This window comes from Phalacrocorax aristotelis, chromosome 3 (assembly GCF_949628215.1).
Source record: "Phalacrocorax aristotelis chromosome 3, bGulAri2.1, whole genome shotgun sequence".
Classification (NCBI taxonomy): domain Eukaryota; kingdom Metazoa; phylum Chordata; class Aves; order Suliformes; family Phalacrocoracidae; genus Phalacrocorax; species Phalacrocorax aristotelis.
In genome coordinates this window covers 68103256-68125771 of record NC_134278.1, presented here as the reverse complement: position 1 = coordinate 68125771, position 22516 = coordinate 68103256, and the positions used below count along the sequence as shown (strand labels likewise).

The window sequence follows — 22516 nt, the reverse complement described above, 5'->3', positions numbered from 1 at the left end:
AGAGCGGGGAACCTGTGGGCAAACACCGACTACAGAAGGAAGGCGCTGAAGGGAACCGGTGCGGGGGCCGGTCCCAACCCGGCTGCCACGGGGGTACGTCCGCCCCCGCCCGCACCCCGGGGACCGACTGGGGCGGCTCCCCCGGGTCTCCCCGCCGCGCCGCGGGTCCCTCCCTCCGGCCCTGACGGAGAGGCTGGGGACAAGCAGCCCCGCCACCGCCCCAGGGTGCGGTGCGGTGCGGTGCCGTGCCGAGCCGAGCCGAGCCGAGCTGAGCCGAGCCGAGCGAGGGGGTGGCCGGGGCGAGGGCGCGCAGGGCGTATGGGGAGGGGGCACCGCCGTGCGGCTACATCAGCCCCCGCCTGCCCAGTGCCGGGGCTTGCTGCTGAGCCGCCCGACGGCCCCCAGGCGGCAGCGGCGGTGGTGACTGAGGGACGCTGAGGAGGAGCCGCCTGCACGGCCCACCGGCGGCGGGCGGGCCGGACGGACGGGTGCACCGAGCGAGCAGCCGCGGCGGGGAGGGGAGACCGGCAGCCCAGCCCGCACCGGCACTGCCATGGCCACCAAGGTGAGCAGATCCCGGCACGGCCCCGGGGGGTCGGGAGGCGGCTCCGCGGCGCCCCCTGCACCGAACTCCCCGCGGCCGCCAAGCAGGCCCCGCCGAGGGACTCGGTGGGCAGCAGCCCCTCTCAGCGGAGGACGGGCTGCCTTTCGGGGGTCGGGGGAGCAAGTCCCCTCCCCGGGGCCTGCCCCTCGCCGCCGTGCACTGGAGGGAGGGGGGGAGAGGAGGGGGGCCGCCCGCTCCGCTCTCGCCGTGCCGCGCTCAGGCCTCGCCGCCGCCGCCCGGCCCCTCCGAGCGGCGCGGAGGGCTCGGCGCGGCAGCGCCAGCTCCGGGGCGAGGGAAAGTTGTTCTCTGCTTAATTTCCGTCCCGGCTCGGCCGGAGCGGCTGCAGGGCCGGGGGGGAGGCCGAGGGCTGCTGCTCTGGCCGCCCCTGCCCCGCTTCCACCGTGGCCCGCGAACCGGCGGGGGCGGGGGGGGAAAGGCCTCGGGCGCCGGGCGGCCCTGCCGCCTGGGACGGGATGGGACGGGGTGCCTCGGCTGCCTCTCCCCCTCCCCGGCCGGCACCGAGGGGGCAGGCGTGCGGCCTCGCCCGCGGGAGCCCGCAGCCCCTGGGGGTGCGTGACCTGGGAACGGGGGTGTGATTTCACGCGGGGGGGGGGGGGGGGGGGGGGGGGGAACACCAAACAGGAAGTGAAATTATTTTTTTCAGTTCTTCAACAGTGTCAGCTGTTAATGCAGCACTCAAAATTGGCCCATCCTATCTGAAACTGGTCTCTTTCTAAATTAACAATATTTATTTACACTATTGGTGGGTGAAAGCATCTCTGCTTGTGTAGGTGTGGGTTAACGTCCACCAGTAAATGTCATCTGTAAGTTGTCTAAAAAGCACAAAAGGCTTTTTTTTTTTGGTATTTGAAGTAATACTTTGAGTCACCTGATTCCATAAACTTCGCCAGCAGTTTAAAAACTTCCTTTTACTGAGGCGGTTCTCATACAGTGTGCTATTTGTGTTGTGCTTCTCAGTACTGGAGAAACTCAGCATCTTGACTGTGTCAAGTTTAATGTATAAGTAGCTCTCTCTCTCTAACCATAGGAGTTGATAGGTATTCGTGTTTTAGTAAACTTTTTCAGAAGCACAGAGGAGTTGGTTTTAGGCTTCGAGATCACTTAAGCAGTTTAAGAACTATTAATATGGTGAAATTTATGTTCTGTTGAGGTTTGAAGAGTATTGTTGATAGACTCAGTTTTAATATTGGTGGTTTCCACTGATTTGTGGGGTGCATGTATGAATAATATGTGATCAACCTGACTATTCTAGGTAGCAAGAAAAAAAAATACTTCTGTGTACACACATACTACATATTACACTGTATGCTAAGTAGATACTGTGCTAAAACAGTTTACTGTTTCTCTCCTTGCCTTGAGGTGCGGTACCCTCATGAGATCCTGAGTTCCGCGCTGAACACATGAAGCCATTTTATTGATATGTTTGGAAACTCTTAGCTTGCTTTTCTTGAAATAATTTTTTTGAGTCATGGCCTCATTCTGAAGGGTGTATAATTTCTAACTTCCGAACCAGGACTGGCCTGAAATCAGGTGGTGCAAGTTTTTTTTATTTTACACGTTGCAAGTTGTGGTAATTTACTTTAACTTGAGGGTTAAAATTGGAAAGTGATAATCAGTAAAGACTTGATATTTTATTGTTGTTGTTATTTTGATATGCTGGTAACTGAGAGCATTACTGAAGAGAAGCTTACTTCACTTTCTCTGAGTTTCACCCAGGAGATAGGTCTCTCTCTGCAAATTGCCCTTTTCTGGATTTTAATTTGTTAAACTTGTGCAAATGTCAGCTATAGTAAAGGATACTTTTTTTAACAGTGTAAGGGAGTAACTGGCTCAAGAAACAGTTTTTAGGAGCTTGGCCAACTAACCGGTCACCATTAAGCTTGGGAAGTAAGTTTTATTTTTTAAATTGTAAACAAACTTCTCACCTGCTTGCCCTCCTTCCAAAATAACCTTTTTCTAAAGGAAACATGCAAAATGGTTTTATATTGTATGTGAAAAAGGTAACAACACTAAACTATAATTAGTCATCTGGAGTATGAATTTCTTGAACTTTAATACTATATAGCTGGTTTGGGCAACTGACAGTAAGGCCTGACCTGAGCTGCACGGGCTGCTAGCACTTCCAGAACTAATTCCTGTTTAGAATATACTTCCCAAGGAGGGCTGGGGGAAAATTTGGTCTTGATTTTACCCAATCACTTTCAGTGATGGCAAATCCAGTCTGCCTTTTTTTCCCCCCTTTTTTTAACCTATCAACCCTCTTACTGTTGATGCTTCTTTATTTTGAATCTAAATTTGTCCAGCTTCTGTTTCTAGTTTTATCCTTTTGTCTATGAGATTTACAAATGCTTGTATCAAAGTGTTAGGTTTCCTGGGGGGTGGGAGGAAATTAGGGATTTCTTCCACAGCTAACTTGTAAACCCTGGCCAGTTTTCTTGCCTCCCACTGCGATAAACCACAGCAATTAAGTTCCTAGAGTTTTCCAGTGTGAAGACGTGGACTACGGTTGTGTAACCTGCTGGCTCTTCCCTGTACCATTCAAACTCACCGGGTTTCTTACTGAAATAATAAAAGCTTTTAGGGGGAAGGACTAATATTTTTGTGCAAAAAGACCTTTAGCGATACTTTCCTAGCATATTTGTTAACTGGCAACTTGGTAGGGAGTCTTTGAAACTGGTTGGGGGTGGCTGTAGGCCCTAAGTACTCTGAAGGCTGTGGAGACCATGTTTGATGCTGTGAGCTGAGCTAGCAGTCACCATTGCTCCTTCTCCTTATTTGCTCCTCATCCTGTGCTGTCTGTACGTCCCAGGAGTTGACTCCAACACTTGCCAGGCACCCTTTGAGCTACTGTAAGTTGCTGACATAGAAAAAGATTAACTGAACGGAAACAGCAGGGCCACCTTCTCCAGTCCTAGGGAGGTATAGCAGCTGAAAGTTTGCTCAGAGCTCATGTGAAAGGTTGGGTGGGGTGACAGAGTAGGGAGGGAGAGACTTTTATGGAGAAGGGTGGAAATATAAATGGGAAATGGAGGATCTGAGACTTCTGGTGGCAGTTCTTCGGTTGGCTAGATCCTTACTGTAACTTGGCAGTGGATTTCATGATTCCCTGAAGGCTTGCTCAAGGTCACATGCTCTGAAAACTGAAGCAAGTGAAAAAACAAATCAAAGCAAACAAAAGAAGGATTGTTTAGGAGATGCTAACTTCCAAAGGTTTACAGTAATTTAACTGGTCCTGACTTCAGAGGTAGGCAATTTCATATCCATGTTTAAGAACTGATGCATTAAGCTAGATACTTTATTTTGGATGCTTCCTTCAGAAACAGAGCTGAGCTTAGTAATTCCTTATTTTTAACTGTGCATTACAAAAGAAGGCAAAAAGTGCCTGAGCCTAAAAGAATAAAGCTTAAAAAATTTTCAAAACTCAATCACAAAGAAAATGCAATATTGTAAATATGTTTCTGTGATACTTGCTTGCAAAAGCCACAGATGAGATTCCCATTCTTTTATTTGTTCCTCCTTGACTTCTTTGGCCTTTCCTTTTCTTTCCCCACTAGGGTTTGCCAAGTCCCAGCTTTACTCATGCCCTTTCTTTTGTTTTTGAGTTTTGTTGAATAGGGAGAGCTAGAAATGTCAGGAAGTGATATGCTGGCTTTTAAATAATGTGCTCCCTACCTCAGTCTATTTTTAGAGTTCGTTATTATTTTAAAATGTAGGTAATTCCTCCTCTTGAAAGGCTGATGTTTGGCATTTGTGAAGTCCTGATTTCAGAAGGAGGTGATGATATTAACAGAAGTTGATAGGTTACGTGCGTGCTCATAGTCAAGATGGTTCTTCTGGAACCTGTGCTGCTAATGTGCAATGAGGGTTTTAATTTAGAGGTCGCAACTAGAAGCCGATAAACTCTAATTTACAGGAGTAACACTGTTGAAGTTGGTGACGTTACTTTCACAAGTGAGGCATTTCACAAGGCAGGTGTTGATAAGCTTCAGGAGGTTAGGCCCCTCTTAGTGTCAATAGCAGCAAATTTTTCTTTGTAACACTAGGGGCACCTGTATCCTACCATTATGTTCTTGATTGTTCAGTGGTTCGCCTGCTTTAAGAACTCATTTGTATCTGGTTCCCTTTGTAGGACTGGGCTTGTTCTTGTGGAAAGAAGTCCCTTGAGATGAAAGCTTAGACTGAATATTCTGTTCTTAAATGAAGATACAACTTAGCAATGCTTCTAAAACCTGGAAATGTTGTTCAAGGCATTTTTGGTCCATCTAATCATGTTGGATGCTATGCTTGGGTAATGATTCCTCTGACTCAGTTTTTCAAAGTTATTTTAAGCACCTGGGCATTGAGTCATCAGCGACTCATTACCAGAGGTCATCATTTAAAAACATGATTACAGTAGCTAAAGAGAAGGAAGTCTGGTATCAGATGTCCATAAGCTTCATCTGGTTTACAGACTCAGCAATTTAGATATTCACTCTGGTAGAATTTTTCCATGTATCGTTATTATTTCAGCAAGAAGTCTTTATGGTTAACTGTGGCTTTTTAATAAAGGTTATTTTACTCAATTTTTTTCAGTGAATTATCTTCCTCTTTTAGAACCTCTGATTTTCAGGTCTTCAAAAAGCTTCTTAAATATTGAATATCCACACATTCTTCTGTTTATAAAAACCTCCTTATTTGATTAGGACATCTGGCAAATTTCAGTGATTCCAGAAATTACATAGAGAAAATTATATGAGAACCTTGCTGTTTTAAATATACAAGTTCCCTTCAATATTACCTTTACAAGCAATTGCAACATTGATGATGCTGGAAGCAGTCTTGCAAAACATTACAAAAGCAGGTAATAGAGACTGTAAAACAGTGGGAGTGATTTGTTTCAGCCAGCACTGCAGTAGGACAGATCAACATTTAGATATCTGGAATTACTTAAAGTAGATAACTATTGCAGTGTTCACCATTTAAAGCTAAACCTCTTCTATTTCAAAGCATGTTTCACAATTACAAGGTCATTCAAATTCACTTAAAGTTCTCTGAGGGGGCAAAAATCAGAGCTTGTTCTTTAACTTTCTTCAGTTGTATTCCCGCTTTCTCAGCGATTTATGTTGGGAAAGGAGTTTCCAAGTAACAAAAAGTTAAAAAAACAAAGCAGTCTTGTAGTAGCCCGATAAGCAAAACTAAAGTCCCACTGAAGAAAAAATACATGCCTATTGCTTACTGGAATATTTCATTTAAGCTCTGAGCCTTATCATTTTTTTCCAAAGCAGTCTTTCTCTTTAGGCTTCATATGAGCAAGAACCCTCTGTCAAAAAAGAAAAGGGGGGGGAGGCAATTAAGACCAGAATCATTTATCTTTGGCAGATAGTCCTCTGTGAGACCCACAGTAAGAAGAGAAGGGCACAAGAGGCAGCTCTTCTTGTAGGGAGCTGCCCTTACGCAGGCTGATCCAGCTGTTGCGTAGTTGCGAGGGGACATTCGGGACGTGGCATGGTATGAAGGGCACGTGAGCTGTCCTGGGCACTGCTAATAAGAGGGTGCGTGCTCATAGTAAACGTGCTGGGTAAAATCAAACCAGCGATGCTGTGTGTGTGAATGGTATTTTCTGTTGGTAAAACCTCTAATTTCCTCTTGTATTTTAGAGCAGCTCTTCCCCTGGGCCCTGCCCCTTAAAGGAAACCACTGTACAGGAGGGGTTTCCAATGTGCAAAATAGGTGGCTGGAAGGAGGAGGGGGTGGTAGGAAGGTAGGCAGTGCAGCTTGAGGGAGGTCCCTTGGGAGTCCAAGCAAAACAGCTGCTTCTGGGGTGGGCAGCCATGCCTGACCTGGGGTTTCTGCAAATCGGACTTGCCCAGGTGAAATCATTCAGTCCCACTCCTGTAAAAAATGGGACTGGGGTACAACTGGTTGATGGGCATTTTCTTATGACTTATAGTTTTGTTACTGACTTCTGCTCTGAGTTGCCATCTGCTCCTCCTTGGCAAGGGAACTGTTGTACTTTTATTTTGTGTATTCATATGGTATCTCTGTTTGTACACAGTAGGTTTTGGACTTGCTTTGCTTTTCCCAGCCTTCTAAGACTGCAGTGCTCGTTGTTCAGAGCAAAAATAAGTTGTCCTCTTAATTCTAGTTGAATTCAAGCAAAGTGTTTTTTTTCCTGTCTTATACAACAAAATGGCTAACTTTCAGTAACTGGTACAAAATTTCTTTTAGGATAGCTTTAAACTGGTTCTGTCTTCTGTATGAGGATTTTTTTTTTTTATGATTATATGGGTGGTTTCCAGAAAGACAATTGATATAAGGCTGTTACATTTATTGTTCTTGTTAGTTCTGATTTAAATCCTGGGATTCCCTGGAGAGCCTATACAATTCATCTTTCTGCAGCAGTAAGGCCATGACTGATGAGGCACTTCATTTTGTCCTACAACTTCATCAGATTTGAGAATTAAGTTTAATTGTTCTATTTCCCCTGCTGCATTAATTCTTTGTAGGGGGTCGGGGGGGTCGGAGGAGGAGGAGGATAAGATTTAAGTAAGTAATTGAATATTGCAGTAACGTATGATAATATAATGTCCTTAGTGCTTACCTAGTTACAACACAGTTTTTTAAGCAGTACTGTAATTTCCTCCCTTAACAGCCCTGTATTTGTCTTCTGAAGATGGTTGCTTATGGAATACAAAATCAAGCATCTTCCCTGCTGCAAATAACTAGACCATATTCATGGAAGTTTGTATATGGTTGTTGAATTGTAACTTTTATATTAACAGCTCTGTCACGTTCTGTCAAGCTGCCAAATCTTCTAGTAATTTGTAAGGAAGCAGCAGTTCAAGCTTTCTTTTCTGACTTCTTTGATGCTTTCTGTCACTGTGAAGGCTGCTGGTACAACAAAAGTTTGTGCAGCGTCCAGTTTAAATAAGTTCCTAGGTAACGGAAGATGGAGATTTATAAAGGAGAAACTTTAAATATTGTATTGACTTAATCCAGTTCTGTCATTCATTTTATCTTTTTTTAATGCTTCTGGATTTTTTTTTTTGTTGGGTGGTGATTTTGTTTTTTTGTTTTAACTGCTAGTTAAGTAACTGCTAGGTTGCACATTGCATTAAATTGCAGGTGTCTAATGTCCGGTCCAAGTGCTGGATCTTCTCTGGCCAGGTCTATTGACTGAGCTTTGCTTATTTGAGCTGCCATTTAAAGTACCCAGTTTGTAATTTTACAGTGTCTTTTACTTTTCTACACTGCCAGCAGGAAAGCCTCGAAGAGCTGTGGGCTTGGGCACATTAGAACACATAAAACCTGAACTTTGTCCATTTCTAGAGTAAAGAAGCTTCATCTGATAAAATGGTAAAATGGTTATGTTGATGTAATAGTTTCCTCACTTGTCTTCATAAAATAAAAGTAAACCTAGAAGTGGTTCAGTTATTGGGCTTTCATAAAGTAATGTTTCTAAAAACTAATATCCCAAAATATTAGCGTGTTGATTGTTGGTTACTCAAGTAACAGAGAATTTAGCAGAATTCCACAATGAGGTTCTGTTCTGCTGCATTTCAGATTCCGTCCCAGCTGCCTTCAGTTAGTATGCTATTGAGCACTTGTTTCCCTATTAATATTACCAGTATTTGGGACTTCAAAGTAGTGCAATTATTTAATTCTGTATTCTACAGGTCAAGTTTTATTTGAAGTAGCAGATAGTTTGCTTTGCTAGTTCTTCATTTGCTTCTAGACTGGCCAGCGCAGCTGGTACGTGGAAATACACAACGTGTAATAGTGTGGTGAGTCTGAAAAGGCTTGAAGTTCATTAGATAACCTTAGCAAAACTTTGTGCCTCTCCAATTATTGGGATAATTACTGTTTTTTCTAATCTCTGCTCTCCTAGAGGCAGCACTATTGTGTGACTACAAGCTGTCTTAATGAGTAGGTCATAATGTGGCAATTTTTCTGGTGAACGCTGCAGGCTTTTTCTGAAACCTTCACCTCCTACCAGCTTTGTTCTTTGGGGACCGGACTGCGAGGGTACCATACTGATCGCCCTTAAGTTTCAGGCAAACATCAGGGAACTTGGCACTGCAGACTTGTGAAACACAGTTAAATATTGATTCAGCAAACAGTTGCAAGTGTGGTAGTTTGATTTCAGAGACACAGTAATGATTAATCTAGGCAGAGATTTTAATCACGCTTGAGATAAATGCATCCTGCCTAACATCCGTAAATACAAACCCATGCTGTACTTGCTGCAGTTGTATGTCCTGTGTGACTGGAAGTAATATTCTCAAATTTGAAATTGTTTAGTCCCTGGTCTATTTGGCGACCCAGAATATGTTGGTATCCAGAAAGAAAAATGTGGAGAACTCTGGGCACTTGGACCAGTGCAGTAAATAGATTCTGAAAAAGGTCTTCTGATATCCTTGGAGCTCCTCGCTCACAGTTAAAGGTTTTGCATTACATCGTTAATAACTAGTAACTGGCTTATAAGTTTTTAAAAAAAAAACTTCAGGTGCTTAACCCAACTGAAAGCTCAGATGTGATTCATAGGAGTATCTGAATCAGTATTTGGAAACATCTCTAAATGACATGGGCGTCTCGCATGTGTTTCTGCAACTGAATTTCCCTTGTTTCTCTATTGCTTGGGTGCATGGGGATTCTGTTATTTGATTTGACAGTGCCCCGTAAATAAGTCTGTATGAACACCACAAAAGGCAACTAAACTAAGCACCTCTTTTAATAGTGCATGATAGTTCTTCTGAAAGTATCAGAATTTGAATGCTGCTTTTTAAAACTACTGAGCTGCTTATAGATAATCCACAGACTTTAAAATCGTAAGCACTGTTGCGAACGTGGAAAATGTTGCAGTTTCTCTTTGCCTTTTTTCATGCTCTGTGGCAGTGGTTATCTACCCACCTGATTTTGTAACTGCATGGAAAGAAGCTATAGTTTGCTTTAATAAGTTAAGATTTTAAGATCTGTTACGTTCTAACACTTTTAAGAAATCCTAGTCTTACAACCGTCTTAGTCCTAATACTACATCAATAACTTTCAGTCCTAGATGCTTGAGCTGAACAAGGGACCTCCCAATGTGTAGGAATTCACTTGAATGTAAGTTCTTAGTGTTTGTGCTGCCTGTCATTCTGGCCAGCAGTGTGTTTCAGTGGGCTTTGGGGTGTGCTGATGTTTGCTTAGAGGTAGACATCTATAAAGGAGCTCATGTTCTGTAAATCAAAAATAAGATATGTAACCAAAAATGAGCTGGACTAGCCTGAACAGAGTTTGGGTCGTCTTCACTGTCTTGCTGAAAATCATTCTTTGGTCAGGGAAGTCCTGCATGGTAGATCTGAAGAGCTCTTCTGCCCTCACTGAGGAGAGCCTGGGTTGCTGAAGAGGCTAGTAATTTATTGACTTTATTACTAGAGAAAACATTTCCAAGTGTCTTTAAGAATTGAAAACTTGCCAGGTCACTTCTTTCTTACAGAAAATCATACAGAAATGCTTTCAGGATAAGCTTATTACTCCTTTATTCTAATCCTAAAAGTGCCAGTGGTTTAAGCCACATGCATATTGGTGGGAATAGAGTATTTCATTACTGTCCCCTACCCTATAAACGCTTCACATTTTGTGTTCTGTGCTTTTTGGAAACTCTTCATGCTGCTTTAACCATTTTTTTGCAATGTGAGGTAGGCATTTTAATCCAGTATGAATACTTAATTAATGCCTGAAGTATTGTAGGCACATGCAGCTTCTGAGGCCGAAGACGAGCTCCCTGTTCTGAGTCTCCTCTGTCTGCAAGCATGTTTTATTAGCAGGAAGAAGTGAGGCAAGTCCTTGTTTCTTAGCTTTTTTAAATCTGTATTTAATTTGCTTTTAATGTGCTTATTGGCAGTGATGTTGACTTCAAATGACTAGCTGCAAGCTATTTACCTTATTTTAGAGTTGAAAAATTGCTCAGAAGAAAGTGAGCCAGCAGGTCACAAGGCACATTTTTAATGTGAATTTGTAGAGTAACGTGAGGATTCAGAAGTTACAGCTGGTGAGGGAACTCAGAGTAATGATACCTGAATATTGTGATCTCTGTTAGTCCAGAAGTGGAGTTCTTTACTGAATTTTAACTTTTTGGATATTACTGGAAGTAATATTCTCAAATTTGAAATTGTTTAGTCCCCAGTCTGTTTGGCGACCCAGAATATGTTGGTATCCAGAAAGAAAAATGTGGAGAACTCTGGGCACTTGGACCAGTGCAGTAAATAGATTCTGATGTTGCTGAAAGCAAAAACCAATTGTGTTAGGAAGGAAATGTAATACTAAGTGGAGGTTTTCATTAAACAAGAAAATTTTAATTTTTACTTGTTGTTTAATAAAATCCTAGTATAAAATCAATTTGAAGGGATGGTTCACTTTCTTCAGGCTAGTAGGCTTTTTCCTTAGGCAGATGTTGTTGAGCACATACACAAGAAAAGTGATGCCTAGCACTCTACAAGCAATATACATTTTCTCTATTTGGTCTGTGTTAGTTAAAAAGATAAGCATTGTGGTGGTCTTTGTAATAAAACTTTATCAATTTAACTGGCTTTGTCTAGAATAATGTAGAATCCCTTGGATTCCTAAGGTAACATTTCTGTAGGAGCAAGTCTCAGAAGAGTGTCTCTAGTGTCCTCTTATGCTTCTATCTCCAGTTTTTTGTTTGCTCTTAGGAATGCTTGTGAGGGGAGCATGTGCAGAGATTTCTTTACTGCAGGCAGGACAGAAGGTACCTGCCTTTCCAGGCCGAGAGGCATAGGCACTTGAAGAGCTGCTTGATATTTCTGCATAGACTGTCCAAATGTATGCTTTGCCTAGCAGTGTGGTACAGTTGTGATAGAGGGACTAAAATGAAGAGGCAATTTTGTCAAATCGTAGCCTCAGATGTTGCAGCTGCTGCAGTGAAAACCTCTGGCTTTTGGGCGAGCTTGGGTTTCAGGTTAAAGACTGGGGGAAAGTTAAGTGTATCTAAATGATAGCCACTGTTAGAAGAAAGGTAGTGTACTCTGAGATGGGAAGGGGTTGGGGGTGGGCAGGGGCAGCTCCTGCCTATGTTTCTGAAGTATTTTTCTTCCTGGTTTTCCAAGCTCTTTGGACGCTAGTTGTTTTAATTCTGCAGCTTTTCCCAGTACCCTTAGTTAATATCAATGGTGGAAGTTAGTGTGTGTTTTGACTTGTTCAGAGTTTTGCTTTGGTGAGGTTGTTTTTGTTTTTCCAAAGATACATCGACTAAAACATGGTGACTTAAGTAGTCTGCAAATGGTGAAATGAAACAATGGTTAAACTGTCATTCAGAGCCTTGCCTACCCTGCCTCATCTCTGTAGCTTCACTGACGTGGTGACGACAGCTAGGGGTTTAATGCTGACTCTTCAGCTGATAACAAGTCGGATGTCTTGCAGTTGTTCCAAGTAGTAAACTACCTCAAAGACAATATTAGACAGTAATCATAGGGCAAATCGCTGTGAAAGATCAAACAGCACAGAACAGAAAATGCAGAAGTCATCTCAGGTTAATTGTCTTTTGGTTGCAGAGTATTGCCACTTTTTAGATTAAATGCTTCATTTTGAATTCTTTTGGATATAAACAAAAGATACTGCCGGTTTCTGAACAGATTTATTTGCAGCTAGGGTTTTGTATTTATTCTTTTCCTTCTGCTTCCTCAATTTCTCTAATCCTGGCATCCCAACCTGTATCCCAGGAATGCTATTCCTATTTTGTTCTCTTAGGAACTGCTCTTTAGAATGAATACTTTGCTTTTCCCACCAATTGTTTTTAGAAACAATTTGGGACACATGGACACACACACAGAGGAAAAATCCCAACCAGAAAACCTCCCCCAAAAATGTAAAAAAAAAAAAAAACAAACAAACAAACAAAAAAAAACAACAAAAAACAACACACCACAAAACCCAGACCCATATCCAAAAAGTTTGTAGTACAGAATGAATAAAACCAAGTCAGGGAAGATTAAATGATTCTAGGATTCAAAGACAAATGCATTTTACTGTTCTGTGCTTCCAGGTGTGATCATCATTGCTTATGAGTGTTTCACAAGCAGCTGGTTTCAAAGGCTTATGCTTACTAGACCTACTGAAGAATATTTGTACTAACTGATGCAGTTTTTGTAGCAAACCTCTCTGAAGTTTATTCATAACAGAAATGTTACTTGAGGTGACCAGAAGCCCTTTGTTTTTCATTCCAGCTAAAAGCTTAAGCTGCTGTCCTAGAAGAAAAGTTTGAGTCTGCTTACTGTCAAGGCTATTTAAAATTTAAGGACTTGACTTGTGAAGAAGTGTCCTAGCTCAAACCCCTCTTCCCCCCAGAAAAGCTGATGCTAATTATTAACTTTTTGGTTTTTTTAAAAAAGGACATTTTACCAGGCTTTGCAAATTATGGTTTCTGCTTCTCTAATGGGATGCAGGTTTCTTTGAAAAGATTTATCTGATCTATTTAGTTCCAAAACAGAAATATGGGATTTGGTCCTCTTTCTGTGAATCTGGGAACTGCTGCCGTCAACAGTAGGACAGGAGACTGGAGGCAAAGCATGAACCTGGCAAGTGTTGCCATCCTTGCTGCTGTGATACAGCAGTTACCCTCCTGAGACAGTGGCGTGAAGCAAATTAATCCTGTGAATCCCTGTCCCTTGAAAAGATCACTCACTGGATGGCTGAAGCACTGAACTGCCGAAGCACTAACTACTATAAAAGGAAGGTGTGCGTTTATGGGAATTTCATGCTATGAACCTTTTATGGATATTTCCTTCGGACTATCTGCCACTGCCAGCTGTCCAAGAGCAGCAGTTGTGGTGCAAGTTTCCTAGACTTTAACACATGGTTGAAACAGATGAATCTATGGCATAACTCAAGAGCTCTTTCTAATACAATGAAGGCCTGTCTGTAGGGAAATAATTTTCAAAGGTATGTCCAATTTTTGAGCGGCTTCTCCAATTTTACTGCTAGAAAGCATACTTCCATTGTAACACAGCGGTTCTGCTCTATGTGGGTCATAACCATTCTTAGAGGTTTAGACAGGGAAGTTGTAAAAGCTGCTGCAGGCACAACTGATGTGCGTTAGCTGTTAGTGTGGATGCTCATGGCTAGTGAGGAATGCACAGTAGTTTTGTTGTCCTGCTTCTCCATGAAAGAGCTGGCTTCCTGCAGGTGGACTGTCACGCGGGCAAGCGTATGCCTGTGGACACCAGGATTGTCAGACCTGGGGATAAGTTGCTCTTCTGTCTGATCGTATTGTCTCTTGAGTGAAACATCTTAGAAAGCTTATTCGTATGAGAAATAGATGCTTCTGTTGCTTTATCACCTCTTTCAAGATTCTGGGGGAAATACGTAAGAGCCAGTCCATCAAGATGTCTGCAGAGATCTTGGATAATCTTCTAGTAACTTAGTGTGGTGATAATGTTATCCTTCACTAGAATTTTATTTAATTATTTTTGCTAGCCAACTTCCTTCCCACTTAATTTATGCTAAGAGTCTTGACACACTGACAATTATAGTTTCATAGTCTTATGTCTGCTTGCAGAAATAAACTGGCAAATGTTTGTGGTCGTTTTTTTTTTTCCTCTTGCTTTTTAATATTTTGGGAAGAGGAGGGAGGTATTCAACTCAGGCAGAAGTAAGTAATGGAGAAAGGCTAAGTCTGCTCCAGATCTGCAGAGCAATAATATTTTTGTTAATCTAGGTACTGTTTTTCAATGCAAAGACTCTTTAGTGTTCTAATATGCTTAGGCACTCTTACTTACTGTTATCATTCTAAACAGACAGTAATAGTAGTTGATGGGAATACTTAGGACTTCTAGAAGTTGGAGAGGCTTCACTCTGTAATAAGTCAGTAGATCTGTAGAATGGGAAACCACAGTCTGGATGTGTTGACTCCTACAGCAAGTAGAACAAGCTCATAAGGATGCTGATGTAACGCTGAGATTTACTGCTTTCCTTTCTGTTTTCTTCTCCTTAATACAATCTGAACATCTATATCCCTACTGCTGAAAAGCTCCACTTTGTTTAATATGGAGGAATTCTCACTGGTTTCCCCCTGTCTTCAACTTGTAGAGAAAACTGCCAGCTCCCTCTCATTCCAGAGAAACTGCAATATATCCCAAAGCTGCAGAGATGCTGGGGTTCAGAGAGCCCTTTCCTCCTTGGCATGTGTTATGCCAGGGTTCTGCTTAATCCACGTGAGCCTCTCCTCACAAGAGGGAGCATGAGATGAACGTCAGGATATGATACAAACTCCCAGTGGAGGTGTGGGAAGCTCCACTGCCACCTGAGCAAAGGGAGGCAGTAGGTGTACAGTACAGTGACCAGGTCTGCGTTTTAGTCAGTGAAATCTATTTAAACTTTTTGGGTTGGCAGTTTTTTCTCAAAGGATGTGACAGAAAAACTTCACTGTCAAGAACCACTTGTATCTTGTGGAGGAGAAACAAGTGCAGCCAGTAAAAGAAACAAATTTTCCTCTAGCTAATAGATTGATTAGCAATTCTTACTTGTTTTGTGGATTTGCAGTAATCTGTAAAGGAAGCAATGGCCTTTTTTGCACTAATAAAACAGATGTTTGAATTTCTGAAGTTCCTGTAGTTCTTGGATTGTTTGATCCTTTTACGTACGATCAGAAGTAAATATGAAGCACAACAGCTATTGGAACAAGTCTTGGGGTTTTTTAAAGCCTGTGTTTCAAAGAAGTTGCCTTGGTGGTGTTCATTCTGTGATCTTTGGAATCTCTGACAAATTCCAAAGATCACAAATTTTCTAAATATTGGGAATGTCCATAAGCTTAGACCTAGTATTTGATGCATGTATTCCAGTGCGCAGGAGCTGAAATCCTTTTCTGGATAAATGCTTTTTTCTTTCCATGCCCATGTGCTATTTTGCATAACTGGCAAGGATCTGACTCTAAGCCATAACTACTACTTGGATATTATACTTGTGGCCAGTAAGTAGGAAAAAGTTTATTGGAAAACCAAACCATTTCCCTTTTTATAGTGTTTTGGGACTGATTTGTCAAAAATTTAAATGGGATTGGGGCTGATGTCTCTGCCCAAGGAAATGCTAGAGGGAGAGCTTTTTAATTGTTAACAATACAGTTATTAAACTCAGGGAAAACATTTAGTCACTTAGTTTCACTTACTTTGGTATTGGTTGAGTGTATACTTTCCCATTAAATCTTAAGAGTCAGAGGGTAGTTTTAAAACTTATGTGCCAGGAGTTCTCAGGGGCTTAATTCCCAAACTAGTCAGTTGAGTCCAGAAACGCAAGTGAAGCGGAGAGTACCAGCAAAAAAATCTGGGGAATGTATTTGAGACGTCAATATATGGATCAGGTTACAGATGTACTTCGAATGCCTAATGTTCTGTAAGAATCCATTTCTGTAGGATGGTGAATTTTTTTTCTTTTCAATTTCTCAAACTGCGGTAAGGCAAAAATTATTGGGTTTGTTTGTATTTTTTTCCTTCTACTCTTTATTTTTTTTAACAACTTCTGAAACAGGAGCCCAGAGCAGGTGAAGGGATAGACTTTGTCACAATGACTGTATTAAATTCTGTGTATCTTTCTCGGTCTGTCTTTCCCTACGAGCTGAATACCTCCAGATTTTTCTGAGTAACTTATTTTCTTGCTACATCTGGAAAACTGAGTATTTGCATCTGGCCTCTTATTAGACACAAATATATCTTACCTTTCCAGCCTGGTCATTACCGTGGGATGTTTTGTCTGTTTTCCTGAAGCCTAGTAAAATCTGCCATTGTCCTGCTGAACTCTCTTTATTCCTGTGACTAAAAGCAAGAACTTAATACTGTCGTGTGCTGCTTGAAGAAGCCTAAGAAGGCTACCTGGTTAAGACAGCTGTTTTCCCCACAGTTCAGATGCCTAGCATCTGAGCTTTGTTAAATCGACTTGCAGGAACTGGATAAGTATTGGTAACCTGCTGTAAAAAGGACATTTTGAACACCTTCATCTACTGCTGCTTAGGGGAGAGGTGTGGAGGGTGGCACTTTTTATACCCCTGCTTAAAATGTTCTTGTACTTCAGAAGGTATGTTTCTTCTCTCCAATTTACTTGTTAAGGAAAGTAAGGTAGCTTATTCTTTTATTTGCATGGAGGCCTGATTTTCTGCTGGAAGGAAAGCAGTCAGTGTTGTTATTGAAAACAGTTTTCATCTATTCATCTTTGTTTTGCACGGCATAATCTGAAAGTGCTGAAAGCCTGCATTCTAAGGGAAATGCTTTCATGCAGGAAAGCATTCACGTGCTTTGGGGCGCGTGTTTTTTTTCCAATGTTGTGCTTCTCTACTGGAAAAGACCAAGTGTTTGATTTGTTGTGCATATGGTTCAGAATTAGCTTTGTCAGTTGAACTACAACACACATGTTTCTCTGCGCTTTTTTTATTTACACTGAAAGTATCTCTTGACCAGCCAGAAGTATTTCCACATGATACTTATGAAATTAAAATGTGGGGGAGGGGAGTTGTGTTTTATCTGGTTTTATGTCAGAACAATGTAGGTGGGGATCATAACAACCTGCCATTTTGAAACAGTCAAGGCTTGATGGTGAGTGTCTTCTGGTATATATTTTTTTTTTTTTTCCTATCACATAACTTACTTTCAACAGAAACCATTATTTTACTGTCATCTTTATGGCAGAAACAATTAGTTTTGGTGTTGTGGTTTTTTTTCCCCCCCCTGACCTCCAAGTACCAGGATCTCATTGCTATACACAGTGTCTGACATTAGTAACAACATTTTCAAATTGTTTTACTTGGATTTAGTTTTCTAATCTGCAGGAACAGAGCCCATTTCTGTATGACCTGAGGTAACTAAAGCATATGTGTTGATGCTAAAGATGAGACCCTAGTCTTGCCTGTTTCAAGGTGTGCTAGGGAAATTGGCCTGTTTCCTGAAAGAAACTTTCAGCTGCTCTTAGTCCTGTACAAACTGAAGAAATAAGGACTATGATGTAATCTATATTGAGTATTGATATTTTTTTTATTATTTTAAAAAGCTTTTTAGCAGGTCTATCATGATAGAGAGACGTTTCTTTTCCTAGTTGTCCCTTCTGTGGATTGCAGGCCTGTAAATCAATGACTACATTATCACTTTTAGACACCTTCATATTACAACTACAAATCTTCATAACTTTACTGTTAGAAAACACTTGATTCCTAAACTTCAAGCTACTAAAGATTCCTTCCCTGCCCCCCCACCCCACCCCCAAAGTGAGTTTATAGCTTGTGTTTTAGTTTTACAAGAAAAGCTTTTTATTGTAACTGTTAAGTACTGTCTCTTAAAATATGTACTTTTTCTGTTTGGCTTTCCTGACCTGTAGTCTAGCTCTCCCTCTGATGCCAATGCTGAAGTATCAAAGAACAGCAAATCAGATAAAATAATGTATTAATTTCTTCTGGGGCACCTGTAACAAAGACTTGAGGTGTAAAGAATAAGGCTTTTATCTATTTTAAGTTCTACTAGTGTGGTGAGTTTTACTTCAAAGGAAAGAAGCTTAGATAAAGGGGCTTTTTGCTGTCTTATTCAGTCAGGTTTAAAGTTTATCTAATATGTCTCTTTACACTGGAAAGCTAAAATTTTGATTCTAGATCTTCCTTAAGAGTCAAGGGGAAAATAGATGTGGTTTCTTTCTGCATCCATTTCAACAGTTTGAGAAAATAAATGTCACTTTACAGTTCCCGAGAGCTTTCTCTGGAAAGGAATTTAATAAAAACAATCTAGAAGACAATGAAAAGATGTTTGGAAATATATTCTTAGACTATGTCACAATTCTTTTTATAGAGAAGCAGGACTGTTCCTTAAATGTTAGACAACTCTGTCAGTGTTTCAATCATAACATTTCTTTACTGACTCTGCTCCTACAACTACATACACAGCAAAGCCTTTGTGTGTCTAAACACCTAAATTAGGTTGGTTTTGTTTTTCCTCCTCCCCTTGTGCCAATATGTAACAGGCCGACTCTTACTGTTTGTTTATGCATTTGCATAGTTCCTCCTGTATACAAAGAGAGTCTTAAAACAGAATTTTAGATTTTATTTTTTATGTACAGCAGTGGTTACTTACATCTGCAGTAACTTGTTTTTGTTTTTCTGAATTGTTTGCTCTATGAAACAGTTCTCTTTACCCAGATTGGAGCTGGAATATATCTTGTAGAATAAATGTTAATTGGATTGTTTGCTGAAGTTAGAGTGTTTTCTTCTTCCTCTGGAAAAAGTTGTCCAAATAGTTCTGTAAGACTGGCTGTTCTCCGCCATTTAAACTGTGAATCGTCCTGGAAAATAACGATCATATCTAACAACAAGCTCTGCAGGAGACTTTCATCATGTAAAATTTGTGTTAGTGTTTGGTTTGGAGGTCAAATATAGAAAACGTTGGCTTCCTACAAGCAGAGTTGCTCTTTATACCTCCAGCCTTTCGCCACCTAGTGTTTCCACTACTTAGGAATGAGTTGTGCTGACACTTCATGAAATCTTGTAAGTAAGCTGGAAGGCTCACTGGTGTATTCTCTTTCACATGCAGGCTCGTGTTATGTATGATTTTGCTGCTGAGCCTGGAAACAACGAGCTGACCGTCAGTGAAGGGGAGATTATCGTAATTACGAACCCGGTAAGAAAACTGAGATGGAGTCAAGGCTTCAGCACCTACTTCTAGCAGGTGGAAGAAAAAAAGGTGCTAGGTGAAAGCCCTGGCTACCCACCCCTGAAGAAGTGGCAAATAAACTAAATACAAAGAATTTGCTCATAGTTTTGTGGAAATGAATGCAATGAGTGATTTTGGAGGACAGGGGCCCTCTCAGCTTGTGCCTACACACTTAAGAATTTGCTCAGTCTTGTTCCCCGCTAAATAGGGTTGAGTGCCAAGGCAGAGGAAGGAGCTAATAGCGGTGATACCCTTTACATGTGAATGTGTTGTCTCTTTTGTATGCCTAATGTACCACATTTTGTGTGTATGTAATCTTGCAGGTGCTTGCCACTTGCATTTAAATCTGAGGTGTTTGGTTTTTAGGTTTTTTTAATCAATGACTTCAGCATTCCAAGTTTGTTCAAAGAACTTGCCACAAAATTTGTTACTAAATTTGCATGTCTTGTCCATATTGCTTTAATTATGAAAAGGTACAGAGAAGGTGTGGTGAAAATACTGTGGTAATAATATCAAGGAGTTCTTAATTGTCAGTGCTCAGAAGTACTATTTGATTTGCATATACTGTTTGAATTTGAGTGTGCTTTTACTGTCCTGTATAATTCTTATCCACAGTAAAACGGTGTTAGTTGATTCCACTTTTGATTTTTGTGTAGCAATATAGCTCAGTGAGTAGGCTTCCCTTTCAAAACAAATACAGACAAAAGCTGCCTCATCTTGATGCCAGGTTTTATTTATCTGGCTGCATAGGAAACCTGGGTTCTGCAGAATAAGCTAATTCCTTGAGGAGCCTAGTCACATATGATCCTGATAATTTTTAGTTCCACTGACTTTAAATATTTGAAGTAGTTATTTAATTGAAGCATCACTCTCTTGGATAGGATACTATTCTGTGACAGAGGTAACATTTTAAATGAGTTCAGCAGTTTAATTCTGTTTCACAAAAGTAGGACTAAAGTTTATTTTATGCTGTTTGTGATTAAACTGTGGGGTAGACTGCCACAAAGGCTCTTGACCTTTTTTGATATGGTAAGTTTAGACAGCAATAGCATAAGTCATTGAAGTCCATTGATGCTTGCTCTTAAGTGCAGTAGTGTAAATGTGATTTCTTGCTTTAAGATGTCATTGCTCTTGCAGTTTAACCAAGCTAGATGAATTTATAATCCGAGGTGTCTAGTTGTTTTTGTGTTCTTCAGTGTAAGCTTTTAGGTACATAAGAAAAAGCAAACAAGAGCTTGCTGTTTCAATAACTGATTGATCTTTAGTGTTTAAAATCTTAAATTCATAAGCAGACTTCTCCTTACTTATGTGCAGGATTACATAAAACTTCCAAGTGAAAGAACAAAATTGTGAATAAACAAATACATCCATTAAAAAGCAAATTGAGAAAGCATGAAATTCAGTAATGCTGTCTAGCATATGTGATTCCAATTTTCAGCTGTGAATTAGCTTCACATCTATCTGTGTGTTCAAGGAACAGCTTGATTTAAAGCAGAACTGGCGTATTCCAGATAATGTTGTCCTGCAGTTGACTTTGCGTAACTTTAAAGGTCTGCAAAGGCTTCTTAGTATATGTTGTATATGTGTTTAAAAAAAAACAAAGAATAACAGGATGCCCCACTGAGATCAGACCTGAACTGTGTTAGTTCTTTCCAAACTAAAAGCGTGAGACCTGCCTCTGAAATTAAATGTAAACCAGAAACAGTGTCTCTGGATCTTCCATGGCATGTGCCTCTCTTAACCTTGAGATTATCCTTAATACTCTTGTGGGTCATAGCTCCCGCTCATCACCTACCTCTGCACGTTCAGTCAGTGAAGCAGAGATTTTACAGAGATATTACCAATAGCTTAATTCCTCAAGTCTTGTTTCTTTATAATCTGTTGAATAAAATTAATGCTTTGGAAATAGCATACTGGTACCTGTGTTTTGATGCAGTCTGTGTCCAGACAACTGACTGTGGTTTCATAAATGATCAAAAGTGCTGAAAATAAACCTTTTCCCCCCCATGCTTGTTAAATCTGAAGTCCACAATAGCTGTGTGAAACAAGCACAGTCTGTGCTCTGTTTAAATGAGTATCTGCTGCTTCAGCAGATTTAAGCAAGCTTGTTCATGGTCATACAGTCACAACTGTGTTTCGAACATTGCATTTGACAAGAAGACAGTGCTTGCTCCTGAGTTGTTTAAAGCATGCTGTGAGATCCATCTAGCAAAACTATTTCTACATTATTACTTCTTTTAGGATGTTGGTGGAGGCTGGTTAGAAGGGAAAAACAGCCAAGGTGAGAGAGGACTTGTTCCAACAGATTACGTTGAGGTAAGTGACTATTACACCGTTCAGCTTTAAGAAAGCAGAACTACTGAAAAGGCCATCCTGTGCTCTTCTGATCAGACTGTAATGCTCAAACATTAAAATTCCAGTGTTAAAGCTTGGAATATATAATCTTATTGTAGCAACTGTACCTGGCTTTGGAGACCAGTGCAAACATGCCATCCAAAGCTACTGTGCTTCCTAGTGGTTTCCCAAGAAAAGTAACAAGGAGGTTCTCAAGAGTAAATACTGGTGATCTGCAGAACAGAAGCTATTTTGAGTCTGCTTTTGGTTTCAGGGGTCTTATGATCCGATAATTGTTTTGTTTTCCTGTCTGAATATACAGATACGGAAGCGAAATGAGTAATGCAAGTTGATGTTGCTGTGGCTGATTTGCCACATGCTCATAAATCACTGGAATGGAACCCTGTTTCTGGGGCTCTCAGGATATGGGATACCAAATCCAGGGACTACTCAGCTTATCTTCTTCCTGAGGGCCTTTGATGTCTCTTCAGTGTGTGTTGATCTGCTCATTGTTTAAAGCCTGGTGGCATGGGGGTGGGGATGGAATGGGGGTCTCAATGCAAAGACTGGAATCCAATTCACTCTTGGAGGGCCCAGTGTCTGCAGGCTGCCAGTTAGGTGAAACTCTAGCTGTAAATCCTGCAGCCTCCTCTTAAGGTGTGTGCCTCCCTTCCTTCACCAGTGCTGTGCAGTTTGGGGTTTTTTTGTTACTTTTTTGTTTGGTTGGGTTTTTTGCTTGGTTTGGTTTTGTTTTTTTTAAAAAAGGGGGTGGGGCTGGTAAGGCGATTTTGCTCACAAAATCTTGTTTTCTGTCTTCAGTCGGCTAACTCATGGTCTAGTAGCTTTTGGCTTTCCAAACTTGCTGTCCCAAACTGATCCTCTGAGTCTTGAGTTCCCAGTCTCCAAG

The 22516-nt window shown here is 41.1% G+C and overlaps 1 protein-coding gene across 2 annotated transcripts in view; it reads left to right on the top strand.

Annotated features, from left to right (window-relative positions):
* Positions 1-371: 371 nt before the first annotated feature.
* Positions 372-22516, top strand: part of SNX9 (sorting nexin 9) — a 63211-nt gene continuing 41066 nt past the window's right edge. The window contains exons 1-3 of one of the 2 annotated variants that reach the window (XM_075087854.1): positions 372-565; positions 19156-19242; positions 21517-21591. In XM_075087854.1, the coding sequence (XP_074943955.1) occupies positions 554-565; positions 19156-19242; positions 21517-21591 (174 nt within the window). In that variant the 5' untranslated portion in view covers positions 372-553. The remainder of the gene's footprint in view (positions 566-19155; positions 19243-21516; positions 21592-22516) is intronic. The other variant, XM_075087855.1, reaches the window with a different exon arrangement.